Source organism: Bombyx mandarina, chromosome 08 (assembly GCF_030267445.1).
Source record: "Bombyx mandarina strain Sakado chromosome 08, ASM3026744v2".
NCBI lineage: Eukaryota > Metazoa > Arthropoda > Insecta > Lepidoptera > Bombycidae > Bombyx > Bombyx mandarina.
Genome location: NC_143215.1, coordinates 555,719 through 582,174, shown reverse-complemented (window position 1 = coordinate 582,174; position 26,456 = coordinate 555,719). Strand labels below are relative to the sequence as shown.

General features: G+C 36.8%; 2 protein-coding genes across 5 annotated transcripts; one reads left to right on the top strand and one right to left on the bottom strand.

Moving 5' to 3' along the window:
• Positions 1-120: 120 nt before the first annotated feature.
• LOC149502397 (uncharacterized) lies at positions 121-3,734 on the top strand. Of its 4 annotated transcripts, none has more exons than XM_089728958.1 (3): positions 121-878; positions 1,191-1,324; positions 1,411-3,734. In XM_089728958.1, exon 3 carries the CDS (start codon positions 2,291-2,293, stop codon positions 3,614-3,616), a length of 1,326 nt encoding a protein of 441 aa, XP_089585084.1. In that variant the 5' UTR covers positions 121-878; positions 1,191-1,324; positions 1,411-2,290; the 3' UTR covers positions 3,617-3,734. The 4 variants fall into 3 exon arrangements, with proteins under 4 accessions (XP_089585083.1, XP_089585084.1, XP_089585085.1 ...); XM_089728957.1 differs by having other exon boundaries at positions 121-396; positions 762-878; positions 1,191-3,734; XM_089728955.1 differs by having other exon boundaries at positions 1,191-3,734.
• A 2,290-nt stretch (positions 3,735-6,024) lies between these two features.
• On the bottom strand, positions 6,025-19,729 carry LOC114244981 (nose resistant to fluoxetine protein 6). The gene is made up of 13 exons (XM_028176979.2): positions 19,513-19,729; positions 17,571-17,868; positions 16,199-16,387; positions 15,526-15,605; positions 14,568-14,767; positions 14,064-14,178; positions 13,095-13,303; positions 11,797-11,987; positions 11,145-11,280; positions 8,807-8,993; positions 7,464-7,606; positions 6,712-6,814; positions 6,025-6,158 (listed from the first exon to the last, which is right to left on the bottom strand). Exons 1-13 carry the CDS (start codon positions 19,727-19,729, stop codon positions 6,073-6,075), a joined length of 2,154 nt encoding a protein of 717 aa, XP_028032780.2. The 3' UTR covers positions 6,025-6,072.
• Between the last annotated feature and the right edge of the window lie 6,727 nt (positions 19,730-26,456).

The window sequence follows — 26,456 nt, the reverse complement described above, 5'->3', positions numbered from 1 at the left end:
TCATAATAAGATTACATAAAGGTACTTTTCTGCATGATCTTTTTTTTTGGTGATGATCTCCCTTTTAGTTATAGATCATTTTATTTTGAATAATTTATTAGAATCAATTTTAATATATCGCACGTTTAATAAAAAAAAGATTGAACTCAAAATTAATGAGTTATGAGATTTTCTAATAAAACGCGTATTAATAGCGTAAACATTAGGGAGAATTCGACAGCGAGACCGTTACAACAAAAGTGAGCGAGATGCACGATCGCTCTTCTCTTTTCAATCAACGAATTTTAATAAGTTAGATCTAATAAAGTGACATGATTTAGTGATGCTTCGGCAGTGATTAAATAATGTAGTGCTGTGTTTGGTGTAAACTAAAATAATTTGGTTTTTTATTAAAAGGTAACTATGAAACAATATATTATTTAATAATAAATAGCTTTACTTTTGTAATAGATCGTTTTTTTGGAAAACATACTTAATGATAATTTGAAACATTTGAATTTCATTCTGTGTTGTTTTAAAAAGTTTAAAATCTTATCGAGTTAACGCCTAATACTTCAGTTTTGTTTTAAAACTTACGCCGTACTTACCGGAGTAATTCACTAAGTATCGCTTTATAATTAAAAATATAGCAAACTACCAAATGTTCCTACGCTTTACTTCTTTTTATTATTAAGCACAGATAGAAAATTTGTGAAATATTAAATATTGATTCTTTTTTCCAGTAAATTGCATGTTAAAAATAAGTATTAACGCTTTTATAGTTTTTGAAAATGGCGTCATTTTCGAGATCGAGGAGAATCCTGAGTTTAATTCCACAAGCAAAAGCTGTATGTGAAAATGAAAATGCACAATGCATCAAACTGAAAGGTTATGATGAGGTAACTAAATAAAATAAATATTGTGGGACATATTATTATTATTACAAAAAGTTATCTAGTCCCAAACTAAGCATAGCTTGTAATAAATAGTATTATGGGTACTAGAAACTGATAAACATACATATTATATACTTCTTTTTTTGTAAATATATAAATATTATACATAACTGTTAATGTAATAGATTATAATTTATATTTTTTTGCATCTTCTGTAAAATAAGCGATTTTTTTTAAATTAAATTGTGGATAATCACTTTTATATCAGGTATTTTGATTTCTTGTGAGTACGTATATAGTTTATTGTTATTTCAGATTGGAAAAGTTGTGCAAATTGATGACCAAGACCAGGAAAATGTATCTCCAAGACCAAAAGCAATCACGGAAGAGCATAAGACTCAATCATCGCCTACAACATCAGCTCGAGGTTCGACGTCAATTGTAACCAAGTGCGTAAGCCTTGTACCCGATTATAGCAGTGATTCAAACTTCAGTGAAAATGAAGATTCAATTAAAAACTACAAACAGCTTGCAGGTCATGAGTTTCATAATTCGATCCCAGCAATAAAACCTAAACGTTCATCATCCTGCAGCTCAACATCATCCAGCGATTCTTCTAGCTCATCATCTTCAAGTTCATCCAGCCATACTTCATCGAGCTCTTCAGGTAGTTCAACGGCTGCCCCAGTCACTACTTTGCAAAACGTTAGGGTGGAATATGAGGAAGGAACGGCATCTTGCTCCCATTCCCTAGATAACAGTCAGAGACAGCAAATTCAGCTAAGAGGGCGCCGAAATGACAATAGTAATAGTATGAGTAACTATAATATCTCTCCAATATACACCGATCAAAGTGATGTTGATCTTAGTGACGATGATCCCACAATAGATTTCAACTCGTTTTTTGATAAGCCTGCCAATAAAAAAAACTTTTTGATAGAAGAATCCAATACAAATTCATCTGACTCTGATTTCAATAACGGACCAAATATTTGTAGAGGTCGTAAACGTTCGCGAAATGTTAAAAAATGGCAGCAAAATAAATCGAAAAGGCTTAGAAACCAAGGCGAATCATATGTCTCGATGTCAAAAAGTCGTAAAATGATTCCAGCTCGCTTTATAAAAGATACATGTACCGAAAGATGTAAGTTGAAATGTGCAGCAAATATTGATTCCGAGAGTAGATATAAGCTATTTAATGACTTTTGGGGTCAAGGTAGCTTAATAGCACAAAGAGGTTATATTAGAGCATGCATGGAAGATGTAGCCCCTAAATATAAATACACTAATTCCGCACATCCCAGACGCCCAAACAAGGCCTTTTATTTTATGGTTAATGATAAAAAAGTAAGAGTATGCAAGACATTTTTTAAAAATACACTGTCGGTTTCTGAACGTATGGTTTACAAACTCGAATGAATGATGGTTTTATGTTGGATGACTTACGAGGAAAGCACAAAAACCATAAAAAACTTAATTCAGAGTTACTAGAGGATATCAGAAAACATATTAACATGATTCCGAAAATAGAATCACATTATGTGAGGGCTTCGACTTCAAAACAGTATATTGGTGGTGATAAAACAATAAAAGATTTATACAATGACTTTGTTGCTCAACAAACTGACGCTAACAGGGATTTCGGTAGTTATATAACATATTATAAAGTTTTTACCATTGAATTTAACCTAGGATTTTACCAACCAAAAAAAGATCAGTGCGATCTGTGTGTGTCGTACAATAATTCAAATAATGAGCAGAAACAGGATTTGGAAGAGAAGTATTTGAAACATTTGGAGGAAAAGACTTTAAGTCGTTCTGAAAAACTGACTGACCGTCAAAATGTAACCAAAGATAGGAAAGTAGTTGTTTATGATTTAGAAGCTGTATTACAGTGTCCAAGGGGTGACACCTCAGCGTTTTATTACAAGTCTAAGCTAAATAGCTACAATCTGACTGTAACAGAATTGATAAGTGGAGATAAAAAAGCGTATGAGAATGTACATTGTTATTTTTGGACTGAAGCAGATGCTAAACGCGGTGCAAATGAAATAGGGTCATGTATATGGGAATATTTAAAAAATGTTTGTGCAGAAGATGAGGAACCAAAAGAGATTATATTTTATTCGGATAATTGCTGCGGCCAAAATAAAAATAAATATATTGCAACACTGTATTTATATGCTGTAACTAACTTGAATATAACCAGTATAACACACAAATTTCTAATAAGAGGACATACACAGAACGAAGCCGATAGCGTTCACAGTCTGATAGAAAGGGAGATAAAGAAAAATCTGAAGTCAGGTCCAATTTATAGCCCTGATCAATATGTTACACTCATCAAGAACGCAAAAAAATCAAAACCTGCAATAAATGTTCATGAGCTGTCATACGAATCTTTTATGGACTTAAGAGCTCTTCAAGAGGAGTGGGGGTATAATTTTAATACTGATAAAGATGGTAAAAATGTTAATTGGAACGATATCAAGGTGTTACAAATGCTAAAATCGGAACCATTGAGCTTTAATTACAAAAATTCATACAGCAATACTAGTTTTAAACAAGTTGATGTCAGGAACAAACGAAAGAAAATGAGCCAAATATCAGACATTTCATTAAATAAAGCTTATAGCCAAAGGCAAGAAATAGCTGCTAATAAAAAAAAAGACTTAAAAGAGCTAATAGAAAAGAAGTTAATACCTTCCTTTTATGCAAATTTTTATAATTCGTTATTTTAAGTAAGTTAATTGTAGTGTTTAAATGCATATGAACGCTATTTTTGTATTACGCCCTTTTCAAAATGATTAGATATTTTATTTTGCTGCTATGTTTACACAAACGTTTTTTATATAATTTAATAATAAAAATATTTTGACTGTAGTTTGTCGATATTGTTATTAGCGTTTACCTAAAATTTATAATAAGAGAAGTCTTAAGTTACGTTAAAATTTAGTCCCTATGCAGCACTTAGGTTGTGTCAGGAATTAAAAGTGGTGTTATTTGATTGTGATTGTTATTACATATATAATATGTATGTACATACATAATATAATATATTATATTGTATTGTGAAAGATACTAGTGAGTAATATTATGACTGATTTTAATATTATTGTTGTATTTGTGTTCCTAATAATGTAACAGATCTCACGAGGTCCTGAAGGCTGAGTTAAAGGTTTTTTATATGTTTGTTTTTATTACAAAACAATTTCTATTCTGATTTATAAAATAAAATATAATAGATAATAGCTTGTTTTATTTCAAAAAAATATTAATATTTTTTATATCTTATATTTAATAAAGATTTAATAGCACTTCTTATACCATAGCCACGATTTGAATAATTATAAAGTGCATTATTGTGGGATACATTGAAAACAATTCATTTCTTTTTAAAACTAAAGAGATTTTTTTTCAATTACTGCACGATTTTTTTTATAATACTGTGAGGTTTTTAGGATAAAGAGAAGTAAGTCAAAACATTTTTTTCAACTTTATTTTTCAACTATAATTATGTTATAAAACGAATTCTTCTTGTTATTATATAAAACTCTGTACTTTCAACTCCCAATATCGACAGCAAAAGTAAAGAAAAACACTTAAGTTAATCTTTAATTTTCAATTAAAGACATTCGAAAAACGCGCAAAAAAACTAAAGCTTATTACCAAAAGTTATGGTTTTTGAGTTACATCTTTTTATTTTTAAGCATGCGATATAGTTAAATACAGTCCGCTGTAAACATGAATCAACAATCAATTATAATTGTTATTGGTTTCCCAATGGAAAATCCGGGTAGATTTCGGTGGAGGGGAATGTTCGATTTTGAGGTTTAAATTTTTAAATCTCCCGCCTTCTTGCCCGATACTCGTTTGACCTACTAAGTGCTATATAGCGCTGCAGTAATGCATAGTGCTAGTATTAGCACTATGCGTTGCTGCAGTGTGTGCAAAATTTGGAAAAAAGACTTAAACAACATCAGCAGATGGCGTTAAATCAGTATTACTAAAACCCCTAAATTTCAGTAAAACTGAGCTATCAGTGATAAACTTCTAATAACTCATTTTTATAATCATGTTCGACAGGAGCGGTACGCGCTTATGAAAATACTAGGTTTTGTCCGTGACTCCGTCCGCATGGAATAGCTACTTTGGCATAACGCAAAATTTTACCCCCACTTCATTTACGTAGAAAGCGAAAATATTTTTGAATTATAGAATGTTAAGGAGCCATTTTAACCACTATTTTGAAACATTCTTTATTAGTGCTCCACTTGTATTGGCCTTACTGTAATGTTATATAGCCTATAGCCTTCTTCAATAAATGCGTTATCTAAAACTGAAAGAATTTTTCAAATCGGACCAGTAGTTCCTGAGATTAGCGCGTTCAAACAAACAAACTCTTCAGCTTTATAATATCACTAGCGACCCGCCCTCACTTCGCTTCGGAAACTGTAATTTATTATTAATTTCTCCTCTATTTAATGGATGTTATTATACATATAAACCTTCCTCTTCAATCACTATCTATTAAAAAAAACCGCAACAAAATCCGTTGCGTAGTTTTAAAGATTTAAGCATACAGAGGGACAGAGAAAGCGACTTTGTTTTATACTATGTAGTGATATACTATAGTATAGATAATATATAATATAGTATAGATAATAGTATTATTATGTAAATGCATTCGAACCTTTAAAACTTCTATTTCCAGAGAGAGTGATTCTCTATGCGTTTTATGTCATACGTTTTATGGGAAGCGCTTGGAGGAAGTGTTAGAAATGATTCTGCCTTCTTAATTTTATCAACGCACTACTCGTTGGCCGAGCAGATCTCATTCCTGCTTCGCAGTATCACCATATAGAAGATAATTTTTGCCACGTACCGTCCTGTTCTGGACTAAACTCCCTTCCGAGGTGTTTCCGAGGTGTAGAAATAGGAGAGTCTTTTAGTCTAACATCGGTTTAGCTGTGCTGGTTTGCTGATTTCCAAAATTGACGCTGACTCACAATCAGGTACCAGGTATACAGGTACTATCAATAACCCCAATATCACCAATAATAATAATAATAATTGTAAAGCGAATATGTCATAATCAAACGTTAAATTTTTTAAGTTGTTTAAGAAAAAGACCTCAATCAGAGTTACTATTTTTTTATACACCAAAACTACATCGCGACTACAAACTAAATCAATTCTACAAAGTTGTTTTGAAGGATTTTCCGTCTTCCACCGTCTCTTGCGGTTCTTCATTTGAGCTATTCTGAGTATTACTCTTGATGCCTGTAACAAACAAAGCAAGTCCGTAACAAGGCAAAACTACTTTTTACTGGTGGTAGAACCTCTTGTGAGTCCGCGCGGGTAGGTATCACCGCCCTGCCTATTTCTACCGTGAAGCAGTAATGCGTTTCGGTCTGAAGGGTGGAGCAGCCGTTGCAACTATACTGAGATCTTAGAACTTATATCTCAAGCTGGGTGGCGCATTTACGTTGTAGATGTCTATAGGCTCCAGAAACAACTTACACCAGGTGAGCTGTGATAAAAAAAAACAAGAAAAAACAAAACAAAAAAGTGTTAGCTGTGAGCCATCCAACTAAGCAATAAAAATAAAAAACAGACCCTAACTAATCATGTAGTATGTAGATAGCTTTTTTATTATACATATTGTCTTCGTAGACAAGTAATTAAGTATACGACACGCCAAATGGTTAGTAGTCAATATAGCTTAGGGACTTCAGCAATGCTAGGGGCACAATCAAGCCGCTGTCTACCGATATTACATTACAGTTTAGCAGGTAGAGGAGAGTATGAGATATTAAAAAAAAAAAAAATTTACCGAGAAGCATTTTCTGTAGCGTGGAGCATGGGGCATCAATCACGATGCACATAGCAAAGGCAACTAGAATGGTCACGCACAAATTATTGAGGTATCTAAAAAACTGTAACAGAAAAAAGCATCTACGATCAACCATATTATCACCACACCTCTATTTTACCTGTCCAGATTAAAAGTTTGTTTCATTACCTAATAACATTCCGTATTTGGAATAGGCAAATATATTGTGTTTGGTAAATTATAATTTTTTATTCATATCGGCCATTATTATTTGTCATTCATTATTAAAATTTTCATGGCTTCAATTAAATAAAAACAATTGTGATAATTTGCTGATATAATTACCAAACACCTATTTTAAATACCAATTTAACGTAATGTCGAATCTTGTTTCATTAGAAAAGATTCTGAGCATAGATTACTATTTTTTATTTTATTTTTTTTAGATTACTTTAGTACTTTTACATCACTTTAGTAATGCGTTTCGGTTTGAACGGTGAGGCAGCCGCTGCAACTATACTGAGACCTTAGAATTTATATCCCAAGGTGGGTGGCGGCATTTATGTTGTAGATGTCTATCGGCTCCAGTAACCGCTTAACACCACATCTAAAATAAAAAAATAGCCACACCGCAACTGGTTTCTAGGAATCAAAACGCAGCGAGGTACGTACAATTGGGTACTTAATTTTTTTAAATCGGCAAAGGCAGAATTGTTCCTTAGTAATATCATTTCGTTTAAGAAGTAACTTACCGTTTCTGTACCTCCAAAATAATGCGTTTCTTTCCAAGAACCATGGAAGATCATAAGCAAAGGTAAATGTATCAGATAAACGGCAAATGATAATCTAGCAGGGATTTTCCAAATTTTCAATGACAGGAACCAATTAATTGGACCTGTGAAGAATAATACATAAAAAAGGTAGGCATGCAACTTAGTGCACGTGAATGAAGTGAAACTTCTTTTTCGATGTGTAGTATTGTGGTTTTCTTCATTTTTCATCCTTAAATCAGATTGCTCTTGTAATAGGGAATGCTGTCATAAGAGATTCCACATTTTCAATTCGTCTTTATATAATATGTTTTCAATTATAGATAGAAAAATAAATATATATATATTTTTTAAATACTTTATTAAAATATTGGACGCTACTCGTTGCTAAAGCTCGCGCTGGCCTGTAACAGCTATACTACGCGCTTGCGTTCGAGTGCCAGGCACTCACTCTCGCTCTGTCTCTTTCTGGTGTGGTAGTGTTAAACTTTTAACGCAACCTTGTGGGAAGTTGCATTAGAAGTTTCACTTAAAAAAATTGACTGTATTAAAACTTTCAAATAAACTTAAGTAGTTATTTAAACAGATGAGATTACATAGGTGTTAAGAGATCGTTGGTGTTAATATCTAGTACTAACTAGGAAGCGAAGGCAAAAGGTTATAGTCTCTACTGTATTTCATACATAGTAAGTAAGACACCACTACTCAAGATTTAAATTAAAAGAGAGATAGTTAGGAAATATCAGACTACTGATACTACAGATGGATCATATTTTTGGCTCGAGCAAACATGCCATAACTGGATACTTAGTATAATAGAAATCTAATTTAATATCTTCTATCTAATAAGAATTAATAGAAATAATAGATAATCATTTGTGTTCAATGATGGTAGATTTTATTCCATAGTTTGGTATTTAAAGGATCGTTTTGCTTTTTGCCAATTGTACAAGTTTTGTACTCGTAAACTAACAAAAAGTTATGACAAATAAGAAAGCCTGAAGTCATCGCAACATAGATTTATTTTTATTTTTTTATTGCTTAGATGGATGGACGAGCTCACAGCCCACCTGGTGTTAAGTGGTTACTGGAGCCCATAGACATCTACAACGTAAATGCGCCACCCACCTTGAGATATAAGTTCTAAGGTCTCAGTATAGTTACAACGGCTACCCCACCCTTTGAACCGAAACGCATTACTGCTTCACGGTGGAAATAGGCGGGGTGGTGGTACCTACCTGTGCGGACTCCCAAGAGGTTCTACCACCAGTGATAAATAATCTATGTTTCTTGTTAAATAGTCTTATAAATATAAAACATCTTACCAGCATAACCATGATCGCATGCCAAGACAAGCCAGCCGATCATAAAAGCCCATAATATTCTAGCAAAAGCATTATAAAAACTATCAAACGCTTGGTTATCGTAGCCAGATTGGGCCATAGGGTATAAAGAATAAACCGCAAAAAACATGACGATGCACGCATATATCCAGAACAAGGACACATATAGCTGAAAGAGAAATTATTATATTATATTTGAATCGGTATAGATGACCTGTACGACACAATTGAATTTAGTATTGATTGGCTTTGTTGAAATCTCAATTGCAATAGGATAACGGCCACTCACCCTTAAAACTATAACGCGTTATTTAATCATGGTAAAAATAAACAGTATGGCAGTATTAGCTTGATCAATTGACATGAAAAAATACACGCTTGTCTATGGGATATCGAAATGCGTGTTTCGTAAATAATGTATTTAAATATATTATGTAGAATGATTTTTAACCACAGAAATATATTCATCAGCTTCGAAAGACGTAAATATAACTACTTTTACAATTTAATCTCGCCGGCCTCCTCACCATCACCTTTAGATATCAGTTCTAAGGTCTCAGTATAGACACAACGGTTGCCCCACCCTTCATACCGAAACGCTTGTCGAAGCGTTGTCATTTCCAATGTCATTCTCAACGGTAGGCAGTGGCTTGGCTCTGCTCCTGGCATTGCTGACGTCCATGAGCGACGGTAACCACTTACCATCAGGTGGGCCGTACGCTCGTCTACGTACAGTGGCAATAAAAAAGGCGGTAAGCTCATTGAACGAACACATTTTTTTCCTACCTATGCTAATAGCCTTGAGAGGCTTTTTTTTTTTTTTTTTATTGCCTTTGTAGGCAGACGGGCATACGGCCCACCTGATGGTGAGTGGTTACCGTCGCCCATGGACTTCAGCAATGCCAGGGGCAGAGCCAAGCCGCTGCCTACCGCTTAATACTCTCCACAAGCCTCGTTTGAAGAAGGACATGTCATAGCGCTCGGGAAACACCGCGGAGGGGAGCTCATTCCATAGCCGGATGGTACGTGGCAAAAAAGATCTCTGGAAACGCACTGTGGATGACCGCAGTGGCTCCAGGTAGTATGGATGAACTCTACTCCGGTGGCGGGCGGTGCGATGGTAAAAACGAGATGCTGGTATCATCTCGAACAATTCCTCAGAGCACTCCCCATGGAACATACGGTATAAAATACAGAGGGAACCGAAGTCCCTCCGCAAACCCAGAGGCTCCAAACGATCCGAGAGAATGGGATTATCGACAATCCGAACGGCCCTCCTCTGTATGGAGTCAAATGGAAGAAGCTGGTATTTGGGAGCCCCGGCCCAGAGATGAGAGCAGTACTCCATGCGAGGCCGGACTTGTGCTTTATAAAGCAAAAGTCTTTGTCCAGGCGTGAAGTACCGCTTCGCTCTGTTGAGGACTCCCAGCATTTTGGACGCCAACTTGGCTTTGCCTTCCAAATGACTCCGAAACTGGACATCGCTCGAAATGTCGACCCCAAGTATCCCGATACTCTCGGAAAGTTGCAGGGATACTCCTTGGAATTGCGGCGCCATGACAAAGGGGTCCTTCTTCGCAGTGAACGCGCAAACTTGTATCTTTATCGGGTTGAATTGAACCAAGTTGAATTCACCCCATTCGGAGACTCGCCCCAGAGAGTTCTCCACTTCAGACACAAGTTTTGATCGTCTCTCTTGCACCACGCTCCGAGAGAGACTCTGATGGCCGATATATCGCGCATCCCCCTTGCTATCATCTGCATAGCAACGCATGCCATCAATAGACAGCATGTCATTGATATACAGGATGAAAAGCGTGGGGGAGAGCACCGAACCTTGTGGAACGCCAGCGTTAATGGTCATGGTATCAGAACAGTCACCGTCTACAACGACCGTGATGCTCCGCCCATCCAAAAAGCTAGCGATCCACTTGCAGAGACCCTCGGGGATTCCGTAAGATGGTAACTTCGATAGAAGTGCCCTATGCCAGACCTTGTCGAAGGCCTTCGCGATATCAAGGCTCACAGCAAGAGCCTCGCCCTTGCTCTCCAAGGCTTCAGCCCACCTGTGAGTAAGGTATACAAGAAGATCGCCAGCTGAGCGACCGTGACGGAAACCGTACTGTCGGTCACTGATCAGCTGACGATCTTCAAGATACTATATACTGGCTATTTCAGCTTCACCCTAACGTGTGTAGGTGAGCTTACGGGACTCAAACCGGAGTATTGCTAACATTGAGCCTAGCAAGCAGGTGGACCGTATGCTCGTCTGCCAATACGGCAATAAAAATTTAAAAAAATCCACCAATCTCTTACTCACCCTAGATATGGTCAACTTTTTATCTCTGTGCAAGTGTAGGATATACCCAAACATCATGCCAACGACGAATGGTACGGCCCTGGGTAATGTATTATCGTAAAACTTATCCAGATAAGTAACGATATCAGCAGAACGCCTGTAAAGAGATTTTAGTGAAGAAACTTTTACGCTAAAGCATATTAGAGTTTAAACAAGGGAGTCGTTGTCAAAACTGAAGTGGTAGTCTTGTTTGTTCTTGCAGTTCTTGCAATTTGGAATCAGGAGATTCCAATAATATAAAAATATTCCGTGGAATAGAGATAACTATTATTACAATCGGGGAAATGAACTTTATTTAGTTCGGCACTGTAACCCACAAATCCCAGCTCAAATCCGGCAACTCGCCACAAATATTAGGCCGCAGCCTCATATTGAGCCAAATAATGTGCATTACTGATCCAAAATTGGTATTAAATTTGAAGTACAAATAGGCAACACCATGGTACCAATCAAAGCAAGACACTATTAAATTAAAGGATTTTTTACTTTATGCACAATATTACAATGGCGAACTTAGTGCCTAAGGAATTATCTACTAGTCAATCAAAGGTGACGTAGAGAGTGCTGTGTTGGTGCATTGCATATAGTGGAAAATAAAAATCAAACGACTTACTCAAAATTATGTAATATTGCGGACATCTTGAATGTATAACTGTAAGTTATAGTCACAGCCCACGACAACAACACTGAAAGGATCAGAATGAGCCAGGCTATCGCTTTCCTCCCGAACAACCAGACAATCACAATAGGAGACAAAATATAGAGCTGAAAATCCACTGCTAAATACCAACTGTGAATCATGCACTAGAAAAGAGTTAACAGGGTTAGGTAATTTTTTTATATTTTTGCATACATATTATATTTTAATCTATCTATAAATTTTATACGAAGTTCAACTGGGACAGACTATGATAGCGAAATATGCTCATGAATGTTCATGTCAATGTTGTCATGGACAAAATAAAAAAAGGTAGTCGTATTTTTAAGCGATAAAAAATCTATATCTATACTATTATTATAAAGAGGAAAGATTTGTTTGTTTGTTTGTTTCGAATAGGCTCCGAAACTACTGGACCGATTTGAAAAATTATTTTTCCATTAGAAGCCGACATTGTTGCCTGATGAACATAGGCTACTTTTTTTATTATTTTTTTTATTTATTTTTTTGGTTTCATGTGTGTTTTAATGTTTCCGAAGCGAAGCGAGGGCGGGTCGCTAGTAAATAAATAAAAAGATAGTCGTATTTTTTTATTGCTTAGTTGGGTGGACAAGCTCACAGCCTACCTGGTGTTAAGTGGTTACTAGAGCCCATAGACATCCACAACGTAAATGCGCCACCCACCTTGAGATATAAGTTCTAAGGTCTCAGTGTAGTTCCAACGGCTGCCCCACCCTTCAAACCGAAACGCATTACTGCTTCACGGTAGAAATAGGCAGGGTGGTGGTACATACCCGTGCAGACTCACAAGAGTCACACCACCAATAATTACGCAAATTATAATTTTGCGCGTTTGATTTTTATTACACGATGTTATTCCTTCACCGTGGAAGTCAATCATGAACATTTGTCTAGTACATATTTCATTAGAAAATTTGGTATCCGCCTAGGGGATTCGAACACCGGTACATCTCTAGATACGATTGCAGCGAACTTCTTATCCTTTAAGCCACGACTTCAAAGATCCAAGATCTTCTAAGATCCCTGACTTTGTCTTTAGGTGGTCGAAGCTATTACATTAGATATAATTTCCACATATTCTGAATCATGATAATATAGTCTATTAAGCCCGACAATTGGTTCATGCAGGGTGATCCATGAGCATCGATGGGGAAGTCAATAAAATATTAGTCACGCAATGAGAATTCGACTACTTGTAAATAAGTCTTGAAAATTGCTTAAGCTGATCTTACATTACTTCTGTAGTAATTCTGTACATGGAGGAGTATACGCCACCAATTACTTCTACAATTCTCAACGTCTCCAGCGACCACCTGCCAGAATGGACCATCTGCGATGTGGTGCATTAAGGAAACTTCAAGTAGCAGTGTAGCTGCTAGAAGCGGCCATATTCTTAATAATCGGTATAAATAAAACAATGGAATCCCTTTAAGAAAACGATCTGAAATACAATAAAAATGGTCTTACAGATGGTCTAATTTGCGACAAACTAATGGACACTGATAGGAACACTCTGGGAATAAATTTGGATTTGATTCTGGGATTGGAATCTCAGTGGGTTGTGTATATGGGTCAGGTTGCAATTTGGACTCTTTGTAGCAATTGATGAATTCAACAACAACGGTGACTGGTGCTTTGAAAAGCACCGAGAGTGACACAGGGCCCATGTACATATGTACTTAGCCTTCGTGGTCCAAAGTATGGGCTAGTCAAAGATTTTTATGGCACCATTTCCGTCATAAAAATCTTTGGCCAGCCCATACTTTGGACTATCACGCCTAATTAGGAAGGAGCGACCAGGGTATATAGTTCACGTAAAGAATAAACCGTAGTGGGAAAAGAGCGGAACTTTATGGGACTTCAGCCGATTTTTGACGGGGCAGAGAGCTCCTTTGACTCGATACCGAAACGAATAGTTCGACAAGAAGGCTCGTATGATAATGAGCACGAGACTGCCCGGCATTGCCGTGATTTTTTGAGTTCGTGAATTTCTGAATTAAGCCGTGGTGCCAGAGTTGGTCGAACGCCTTCGCAATAGCGAAAAAGAGTGCTTCCATTGGTCTGTTGAGCCCTACTAAGATGTGTTCTGTGATGCGGTGCACTTGTTGAATGCACGTATGTTTTTTACGGAATCCAAGCTGTTACGAGATGATAAAGTCAGTTTTCCTATTGCAGAAGATTGTGAAGCATAGAAGACTTACCTCTAGGTATTTTACCAACAACCGTATAAACAAGTAGAAGTCCGCTAATTGATAAGAATGTATCAACGGACAGGATCGCACCGAAGATAAAATTTGTTTCTAGTTGCCTGAACTTCTGGAAAAGGCATATAAATTTGATTTGAAAAACAAAATCAAACAATATAAAACTTCATTTTGAAATCAGTAAAAGACGGCTAATTTTAGTTTTTTTTTGGCTCGATTGTCGGAAAATAGTGGTAACACCTTATTTATCTTAAAGACCTAATCATAAGCTCGTCTATTTTTACAAATAAATTATGATTCCCGATCTAAAGTGTACAATGTTAAATTATTCAATCTAATTGAAATTCGAGCTTATGAGGTAAGTTGTGTTGTGTATTGTCGATGGCAGACGGTAAGTTATAAACGTTAAATCCGCTACCAAGTTTTTGCTTGTCTACCAAGTAAGCACTAGGTACTTCCTCAATTAAATAAATCTATTATTAATATGAAGCTACTACTTACCATTACTCTGTATATACTATTATGAGTAAAAGCAACGATGATCATGCTAAAAGTGTGGCCTAAAGTAATCCATGACATGGCCATCACTCTTATACCGTCCAAACAGTCCAATTGTCCAGAATTACGTTTGAAGGTCAGGAAACGGCGGGTATTGTGAAAGACTGAGAAATTTCGATAAATAGGGTGCAACTGTGATGAATCTGAAAATTTTAAAGTCATTATTTGATTGTAATGGGTCAGTGGAGTCACATTGAAGTGATTTGATTTGTGCAATAGCAGCACCATTTCAAAAGTTGTTTGAAGTTAGAATAAAAACAATACAAAGTATATCTTTTATCGATCGAGTTGTCTTGTGAAGTGGCGCGGTTTTACCTCATTACAGGTCTTAATGATTAGCAGTGAACACTTTCAATTAGATATTGTCGAAGCAACACCGTCTATCTTAAGGGACGCATTTGAAATATTCACGTCAATAAAATCCAGAGCTTTTAATAGAAGACATGATCAGTGATTATACAAATATTGATCTAAAGAATCGATTTTATACGATTGCATTTCTTCGTCTTGGAAAAACCGAGTATAATTAGAAATACCACAACACAGAAAAAACCAATCGAAGAATTTTGTTACAAGTAGCTTTTCCGAGTTCGACATACGACATACGCTCTTTATCTTCTGAGATGATATAGCGTCCGGTTTCAGATTCCCCTTTATAAGTAATCTTGTAATCTTTGTAAATCTTTGTAATCTTTCTATACTCCATAACTTACATATTATGCAATTATTTTTCATTCGTGAACAAATTATTAAGATTAAGAAATTTTTGTATCTGTCCAGCGACAGGTAGGGTATGGCGTACCCAGTTGACTTCGAGCACATCAGCTATCGTTTTAAATCGTAGACGCTTTAAATTTTCAAAGATAAATTATCTATAATTAAGTTCTAATTAAATTGTTACCTTTTTTTAGTACGTGGACATTGTAAATCTCATATGAAGAACTTGCCACCGTTAAAATCGCTATAATTGAAAATATAGCCCTGAGAAGAAAAAAAAAGACAAAAAAATTACTAATTATTGTTAAAATTTGAAATTACTAATTACAAGTTTTTAGTTTACCAGAAAAACTTAAAAAAAAAATGAAACATTTACAAAAAGGTTTATAGCAGTACCCAGCAACAGCATTTGCAGTATCGATCTATACAAAAAAATCTTCTCACTGGAATAAACGCTCTGTTGAAGATGATTTCTTTGGGGTAAGAAAGATGTCAATAAGCGTTCTGACTCAAAGTAGTCAAGCTACTAGACTATCTATACTACAACTAGAATAGTTATTAAATGTATATGTGTACCGATATTCCTGTTGAAGTATTTACGAACTCAGATTTTTAAATCAGGAAAGTAGTCGCTCACAGGCTAATCTACGACAAATATTATTATTATAAATATTGATAATAAAGATCGTATCAGTGAATTTATTTGAATTAAAATTGTAAAAAAAGGAAAATAATGATTTTTAAACGTGCGCAGGCGTTATTTAGCATGATGTAGCCTAATATATCTGTTATAATATATTACCTGTGATCAAAGTCATTTAGATTCTTTGATATATCTGATATTCCAAAATACTTACATAGATACATAATCAGCGGGTCTAAAAGGCTTGTCATTCGGCAACCGACAGTAATAATCCCTGTAGGTTAAATTGACAAAGCTGATGTAGTTCAAAACATGGTTGAGCGCTTCCGATGTCGTACACACTTTCGGTATACAAAGGCCTAGAAGAGTTTCATTTGAACTCAGCGCAAATACTGTATGCTCGCTGTGGAAAATATTTTATCGATTTATAATATCGCTAGTCAGATATAGATGGCCTCAAACAGTAACCGATTGGTTACCCATAGACTGGAAGACGTAGCATGGGTAGGCCTCCCACAAGACGGACCTACGACCTACTGAGGTTCGCGCGGATCTGCTGGATGCAGGCAGCGCAGGACCCGTCTTTGTGGCGAGGCTTGGGGGGAGGCTATGTCCAGCAGTGGACATCTGTGGGCTGATAAGAAGAAGACACAAAAATCGTAAACGAGGCTGGTCACTATAGAGATGGTGTAATGGCTTCATAAAGGTGATGGAAATTTTTAACTGAGAGCAACACAAAATATAGTTATATGGAAAACATCGTAGGACACCTTTACTGCCCGAGGTTAACCTTACACTGAAGATATTCACTAACAAACTAACAATATTTGAATTAAACCATATCACGGTTCACCTGGTGTGAAGTGGTTATCGGTGACCATACACATCAACAATCTTAATGCCGCTACTCATCTTGACACATGAATTCTAAGATCACCAGCTTTCAAACCAAATGCATACATAGTATAGCGTTTAGTATATAGATACAGAGACCCATCCAAGCATAACTCTTGACTTACGTATAAGAAGTATAAGAAGATCATCGATGGAAAATAATAACTGTCTGATACAAAACTAATTACACAAATGGTTGTAGATTTGTACTTGAATCTTTTCAAAATTGACAGTCATCTGTTTAGCTTCATAGCTCATTCTATTGAATAACTAATGCATATCTATTGAAAAAATCCCAACGCTTCAATCCATCTAAATTATTTATATCATTTTTTTTAACCCAAAGCCAAAATCGCAAAGCTCAAAATAATTAATGAAGATTTTCAAAATCGTGACATTTTCGAAATAAAGTGAACTTTGTGCACAAGTGCTACCTGCTTGTTAAGCATTTGTTCTAAAGTGGTTTATGGGACATAGAAGACAGATAAAATGGTCTGACCGAGCATCCAAATAATTTGATACGAAAGGCACAGACCCTCTATAGCATGTGGTTGGCTGCGAGAAGTAAAACCCACTGTTTTTTTATAGCCTAAGAGCTTGCTTATCATTGAGTGTCTGCGATCGCCAACTTCAAAAGTTCATGTTAGTGGAATATTTTGGTTACATAGAAAATGAAAACCGCTTCTGCTTACTTTGGGTCAATGCGTCCTCTTATACTGGACACTTCATAAGCATATCCCTTATTTTGCTCCAGCATTCCAGAAATACCCCGGAATTGATAGGTCAGGAATAGCTGTAACCAGTTATCTTCTAATGTTTCTGGTAGGTTTGTAGGCATCTGGTCCCAGGGCACGAGGACCGTGCAATACTTTCCCTGTAATTCCATGCCTTCTACGTAATCGTGTATTCCCAAACATTCGTCATAATCCCCGAAGTCATTCACGTTCCCAGTCAAGATACCGGAAGGTATTTTGGCACTTGCATCTATAACTGTAATAGTAACCAAAAAAAAGGGGATTTAAACTGTTAGGGTTTTGCTTTTTTTATATAACTTAAATGGTGGACGAGCTCACGGCCCAGTTAAGTGGTAACCGGAGACAATACAAATCTACGAGGTAAATGCCGCCACCCACCTTGAGATATAGGTTGTAAGGTCTCAGTTTTTACAACGGCTGCCCCACCTTCAAGCCGAAACGCATTACTGCTTCACAGCAGAAATAGGCAGGGTGGTGGTACCTACCCGTGCGGACTCTAAGACGTCCTACCACCAGTAGATTATTGATAAACAAATTTTCACTTCATTTATCCCTTGAGAACTGCAAAGTATTAAAAATGTTCGAAACTTTGAAAGTTTATTGAAAACTAAGCCGTAACAAGAGTAGTGATAGTACAAATTTCAATAATTAAAAATTTTAACAATTCCTTTTCAAGGTTTCAGTCACATTACTAAAAAATATGCTTATGTGCTGGTGTAACATCGATTATACTTTGATTGTATTGATACGATCGATAGTACTTCTGGTTAGATGAATTGTGCTTATAAGTATATGGAAGTATATGTAAGTATATGGCATATTGGAAATTATCTCTAAGCCACAACGATTTTTGGTTTGTCCTTGATGAAATGCAAATTGAACAACGATTATGAACAATAAAAGACCTATAGATATTATTTTATTTCTTTCAACGATAGACAGCAAAGTAATGGAAATCTTTAAAAATTGGGGGGCCTAACATACCGTAAATGTACCGTTTAAAAGTGACTTAAGATGAGCATTTTATAAAATTAATTTAAATGTAGGCCAAGTGTGAAACATAAATGTGTAAACTGGAAAACTAAACAAAATATGGAAGGCCATAGTGCGAACAGCACATTCTAAATTATGCAAATGAACGTATCGTGTCCAAAATGTGTTAATTAAATCAATAATTAAAACACGAACGTATTAATATGTTTCATTTTGTTTCAAACTCAATCACGTAGTGCTGTGGTGGCTATATATAATTTGTATGATCCACTATTTATAGCACGTTGAGGATACAATGACAGACTTTGTACCAACCAAGTTACATAACCACAGAAACAATAATTTCACATTCATGTTCGCCAAATAGCTACAAGATATATAAATATTATGAGAATTAAAAGAATGCAATTATAATAAATTAATGTATTTGCAAGATAACTGACTCCAATATTGAAATAATCTATTGTAGACTATATTGTTAGTAAAATATTTGTAAAAGAAGAACAGCGTTTGTAATGTCATAAATTTTCATGCCTCGTAATGAGTTAACCAACTTATTAGCAACTTAACTTAAGACATTTAAAAAAGAAGAAGAAAATAATCCTTTTTTCAGATCAATAAAACATGAGCGAACTTTTTAAATGTCTTGAAGGAATTTGATTGTGTTAATTTATAATAGATTCCTAAAACATCTTTGAAGATCTTTTGTTATTATGTCTAGTTTTGTGAGAAAAATTATCTCAATAAATAAGATGAGGTCAATTAACAGCCAAAGTATATTGAACAAAAGACATTTCACAAATCATTAAGATTTATCAGGTATTCGGATTCAAAATCTAAGAAGCCGTAGAAGCCACTTTAGTTTTCAACACAAAAATGTACTTACAAGAGAGACCAAGAGAACGATTGCTCAGATAATTCAGTTGTCTTTGACATTCTTTGCTATCCAGGACTCTTTCGTACAATTCCGGGTCAAAGGCTCTTGCATAGTCCGGAACCGAATTACATCCAACACTTATAAATAAAATTAAAAAACAAATTAGTTTTCTCAACACCATGTCTGCACTCGACAAGCGATCGATGAATTTAAAAATTTGGTTCATGGATATAAGTAACTTAAATATTGATTTTGTTGAGTATCTGTAACATGTGGCTATAATTGTATAAATTAAATAATATTTTATGTTTGAGACAAAAACAACTACATCTAAGTCCTGAATATCAATTTACTGGTGGTAGGACCTCTTGTGAGTCCGCGCGGGTGGGTACCACCACCCTGCCTATTTCTACCGTGTAGCAGTAATGCGTTTCGGTTTGAAGGGTGAGGTAGCCGTTGTAACTATACTTGAGACCTTAGAACTTATATCTCATGATGGTGGCGCATTTATGTTGTGAATGTCTATGGGCTCCAGTAACCACTTAACACCAGGTGGGCTGTGAGCTCGTGCACCAATCGAAGCAATAAAAAAAATAAAAAAAAGAATATCAAATATATTTAAGAAATAAACGGAGTCCAATCGATAATCGAATAATAATATAGTACATTGAACCAGGTGACCAAATTTTACGTCAATTGTTGTTCATAAAATTTTTATAAAATGTAAAAATACTACGGCAGCTTATGTTCTACGTCTCATATTAATATTCAGACTCTGCATGTAGTTGAAAAATGTGTCTTTTGATTTACAGTTTAAATTAATGTACTTCATATTAGTTTTTTTTCTCTTTATCGTTTCGATAATCTTACACTTTCTTTTTCGAGCTGCAGTATCCGAAGTGAACATAGCGTTAAGAGTTGGAAACCTCTGGAACTGTTACTGATAAACATGGACGGGTTAAAGCGGTCCACTAAACGACTCCTCTATACTCTTCGTCCGCGCACCCAGCCCGTTCCGGATAGAACACAGGGGATATAAGAAACCAGACACGTGGCTACTCGAGGGATACATATTCAACAAGGTCGTTGGCAGAAACTATTGCCAATAACGATTTTATTACACACTAGCGGCCCGCTCCGGCTCCGCTCGGGTCTTTAACAAAAATTTCAACGATATTTGACGTTGTTTAATTTTTTTAAATATAAGAACTTTTCTTGCGGCATAACTTTGATAGTTAGATATATGCTGTCGCGACACTTTTTTTAAATAATAATGTGTTCCACAAAGTTGTAGTACATTATTTTATTCTATCATCAATCGTTTTCGCATGGCACGCGATGTAAAGAATATTAAAATTTTAGGTATTTTGTTTACACCTTGAGTTATTACCTTATTGAAGTTTTAGTAAGCATCCCTAATTTTTTTCAAAAAAGATTATATCCTATGTCGTTCGCGGATAGCGTAGCTTCCAAACAGTGAACGAATTTTTCAAATCGGTTCAGTAGTTCCGGAGCCTATTCAATACAAACAAATAAACAAATCTTTCCTCTTTATAATATTAGTATAGATATAGTACAGGCTTAGTTTCCTTATAATACCTAGTCAGGTCATAAATTCTGTCACATGTTTAATGTAAAATAATTGAAACAAGTTTATTCATCATGTAACCATTCATATACCAAAATGAACTTAACAAAACATAGATTCTTATGACACTAAAGTTTATCCAAAATGACCTCCGTGATTTTGAATACAGGCCTTCAATCTGCGCGGCCAGTCGTCTATCGCAGCACGAACGAGGTCCATGTCAATATCGGCGGCTGCCTTAATCAAGGATGTCTTGAGTGACTCCAAATTGGGATGAGGCTTTGAGCACGCCTTTTCCTCCAAGTGTTGCCATATCTTGTAATCTAACGGATTCAAATCTGGACTGGAGGAGGGCCAGTCTTCGTGCCGGATGAAGTCGATTTCACGCGCCGCCAGCCAGTCTTGTGTGCTCTTCGCTCTATGAGCTGGCGCTGAATCTTATTGGAATACCCAGTGCCTGTTATTGAACATGGTATGAGAAACAGATTCCACAAGGTTCGTCAGGACTGTATTTTGATACACAACTGCATTCGTTTTTACACCTTTCTCACAAAAATGTACCTCTGTTAAGTCCCAATAAGAAACTCCCAACCATACCATGAGCGAGGATGGAAAATGACCTCGTTGGACACGCGGAATACGGTTGCTCGCTTCTTCACTACTGTGTGCGTACACCATATCATTTTGTTTGTTGTAGCTCTCTTCTACGGTAAAAATTTTTTCATCCGAAAAAAGAATTTCCCGATATTTTTTTCCCGCGTACCGCTTCAACAAAGCGCGGCATCTCTTCAGTCTCAGGTCCATTAGACGAGCATTCAAACGATGTCCTGTTTTCTTCGATATGCCCGAAGCCCTAAGTCTTCATTTAACACCCTTTTCACCGTGGTTCTGCTTAACCCCATCTGAAGGGCCAACAGTTTCTGCTTACGTTTGGGATTTCTTTGAATTCACAGCTTTTATCACTGCTGGAGTCCTAACAGACCGAGGGCGACCACTTCTTGACCTGTCATCTACACTAGAGTTTTCATTGTATCGTTTGATGGTACGATAAACGAATCTTTTGGTTATATTCAAATTTTTCAGTATGTTAAAAATTAGAATTGGCGCGTAACCACAACAATGCAACGCAATAACTGCAACACGGTCTTCTTTAAGCGTCCACTCCATATTTAAAAATGAGTAAAAACTCTAAAAGTATACATTTTTATTTTCATGAACAATTCGAAATTCGAATTCAATAAACTTTTTTGTGGCCAGCATTCTAAAAGAAAAGTTTTTACTGTGTGACAATACTTATGACCTGACTAGGTATAAGCTGTTACATAATAATATATAGTTATACTGTTTGTTTTATACATGCCTACGCACGTTTTTTTACCTCATCTGATTTTTACTGATGTAATGCCCAAGTTTGATCATGGATATAGAATCACATTTCTCGGTGAGTGAATTATCTTCATTGCAAATAAAAGTAGCTGCATTATTATCTTGAACAAATATGTTCACTTGTTTTTCTATTGCTCTTAACACATTATATAATTTTATTGCAAATATAAGTTCAATTGGGAATGACTTTAAGGTTGGATTTTGTTTTTCTATTGAATTTATACAGAACCCTTTGGGCGCATGGTTAGAACCTAAAGTGAAATACCGTTATTTCAATCTTGGCTTTTTTCATCAAACAGCCGTATTTTCCGATTCTTAAGTATATAGTATTTACTCTTCCAAAGAAAATAAAATAATCTCGTGAGTCTACCTTAGCTAATAGAGTACATAACATGAATAAATATCTCAGCTTAGTTAAAATAGCTCACTGTAAATTAATCAAAGTATCCCAACTGTCGTACTCGGTCCTTAATAAAATTAATAAGATCACTATCAAATTATAATTACTAACATTATATGTTTTTTGCAGGATTGATGACTTTCAGCCTATCGAACAAGCCGGTTTCCGAAAAGGCTCTAGCACCATAGACCACATACATACGCTGCAGCAGATTATACAAAATACCGAAGAGTATAATCGGCCACTATGCTTGGCGTTTGTGGACTATGAAAAGGCCTTTGATTCCATCGAAACTTGGGCGGTCCTCGGATCTCTCCAGCGGTGCCGTATTGACTATCGGTATGTCGAGGTGTTAAAGTACTTGTTTAATAACGCCACCATGTCAGTCCAATTACAGGAGCATTGCACGAAGGAAATCACTTTAAAGAGAGGAGTAAGAGAGGGAGACGTTATATCTCTGAAACTGTTTACCGCTGCCTTAGAGGACTCCTCAACCTCCTAGAATGGCAAGGGCTTGGCATCAATATAAACGGCTAATACATCACACACCTTCGATTTGCTGACGATATAGTGGTCATGGAGTCGCAGGAAGATTTGGGCAGATGCTCGGTGACCTCAACAGAGTTACCTAACGAGTGGGCCTTAAAATGAATATGGATAAAACGAAAATCATATTTAATGTCCATGTTAAGCCCACCCCAGTAACTGCTGCGAACTCTACTCTTGAAGTTGTAGACGAATATAAATATACCTAGGACAGGCAGTCCGATTATCCGATTAGGTAAGTCCAACTTCGAGAGAGAAGTCAGTAGACGGATCCGACTCGGCTGGGCAGCGTTCGGTAAATTAAAAAATGTGTTCTCGTCCAAAATCCCTCAGTGCCTCAAGACAAAGGTATTCAACCAATGTGTGCTATCAGTGATGACTTACGGTTCCGAGACTTGGTGTTTCACAAGGGATTTTTTTAGGAAGCTCAGTGTCACGCAGCGAGCTATGGAGGGGGCTATGCTTGGTATTTCTCTACGAGACCGAATCAGAAATGAGGAGATCCATAGAAGAATCAAAGTTGCTGACATAACCCGTAGGATTAGCACGCTGAAGTGGCAGTGGGCAGGCCACATAGCGCGGAGATCGAACGGCTGATGGGGCAGAAGGATCCTCGAGTGGAGACCACGTACTGGCAAGTGCAGTGTGGGACGGCCGAGATGGACCGACGACCTGGTAAGAATCGCTGGGTCAAGTTGGATGCCGGTGGCAACGGACCGGCCGCACTCACCGTTGAATCGTCTAGTATCGCCTCAATGACTCCGACGGTCGGGCGTACTTAGAGATAGCTGCACATCTGATTGTAGTGTTGACTGTGGAATCCTCCCTACCTTGTCTGGGTTCTGCCCCGTGTGGGAAGCGGATGTCTAGTGTAAGGATATTCATCTTGTTCGGCCACTGAGTCACACTATCCCGGGTGTCTGTAGATTCAAGGTAGCAAGAGCAGTGCTTCACAGAATCTACCACCAGCTCGGAAATGCGACCCACTGAGAAGATCCGGCGGAAACTCAGTGGGCTGTCTCTATGGGTAAAAGATCGAGAAAGACAATCAACTTCAATTTCAAAAAATATAACTAATTTCAATTTAGATGTCATTGAAGCTTCTTTTGACTGTCAATATAAACTCTTATGTCTGAAAGTGCTTTTTTATTAAAGACGCTACAATGTAATAATTCTTATGTGTGTTCCAGTGTTCATGTTATGGAAATTAGACTCTGGGGATATCTTGAATATGTTATTTAGGTTGCATGCATTAAGGTGAATTCGTATGCAATGCAATTTGCGCGCTTGGCTGTACACACACGTACAAAAAATTTTCAAAGAAGCCACATAGCACCGCTCTAGTACTGATATGTCACCAATTCACTCATAATACTGTAATATTATCGGACTTATGTTAAATAATAATTATTATACAAACATTACCGTTTACACAGGTGTGAAATATTTAGGTAATTTTAGCATTGAAAATCTTATCAAATGAACTAATAAAATATTATATTGAAAATTAAATGGTTGTAGAATCTATTCAAATATTAAAACAGCTTGCGCTAAATTTATTTTGTGAATAACATTGTTGATTGTTATTGATTTATTTATTTGCCTGTTATACTTGCTGTTCCTTCTCTTTGCGTAATATTCCTCAATGCTGTCAGTCGTGACCATACTTCTGTATCACAGTTTCTCGCATGGTATTTTTTCATATGTTTCTGTCTCTGGCGGTGTGGAAGAGCCGCTTTTTTTTGTCTGACCTATGCTGATAGTCTTAAGAGGCTATATTATCAGCTTCAGCCTAACGTGTACGTGAGCTCACGGGGCTCAAACCGGAGTGGTGCTAACACTGGCCCTAGCAAGAGCAGTGCTTGGCAGAATCTACCACCGGATCGGAAACACGATCCACTGAGAAGATCTGGCGAGAGACTCAGTGGGCTGTGTCTGTGGGTTAATTCGCTCGTCGAGTCCTTCGTCGCAAGCGACGGGTTTGGCGAGGACGGTGACCGAAGAGCCGTTTGGATTTGGTCGGACTAACGTACTGGGCTGCGCTCCCGAAGCCTTTTCCCATCCACTTTACCGGTTACGATGAGCCTCCCGTGGTGGTTATCCTTCCTTGTAATGTGACCAAAGTAATCATGGACTCTGATGACACTAGGATGATAGCCGCGAGGAGATTTTGAGTTTTTGCAAAATTGATACTTTAGCCCGAAATGCTGTTCACGGAATACGGAGCATATTTCTCCAGCACCACATCTCAAAGGCGTCAATGCATTTACAGTCTGCAGCTTTCAGGAGCCAAGTCTTATATGAAAAAATCGAGAAGACTAGAGTCCGTACTAGTTTGCTTTTGGTCTTTACGACTCTCCAGATTTTTCCAAGTTGAGTCATGGCACTCTTGGCCATGCCAATTCTTGCACACTTCCTTCTCGCACGAGCCATTGTTACTGATGTTGGAATTCAGGTAGTTATAGCTGTCCACTATTTCTAGGTCCAATGCGCCAATGAGTTCCAATTTTCTAGACCTGTCCATCCACCATGACTTTGGTTTTGGACCTGTTTATGGAAAGTCCCATCTCCTTGCTTATCCGCTCCATTCAGTCTAGAAGTTCAACCATTTCCGACTTGCAAGAAGAGTAGTGTCATCGGCATAACGCACATTAGTGATTTTCATGCGACCAACTGTAATGCCTCCCTCCCAAGTTACACAGGTCCGTCTCATTATGTGCTCTCCATAGGCTTTTATATGACTTCGTCTTCATGTCTCGAGGTGGGCTGTGGAAATCCCATTGAGATTGTGATGTGTAGAGAGCTTCAGTAATTTTATGCTGATACGAGTAACGCCATCTGTCATCAAATAGCAGAAACGGTTATCCAAAAATCCAGTCCCTATCGGAAATGCTTTCGAGAATTTTAGACATGCCGTGTCAACTATAAAAGCATTGCAGAGATGAAATGAAGACTACATAAAGCGAAACGGCGAAACGATCACTTGAAGCGAAGCGGAACAAGTGAATTGCCAATTATTATTGTAAAATGTAC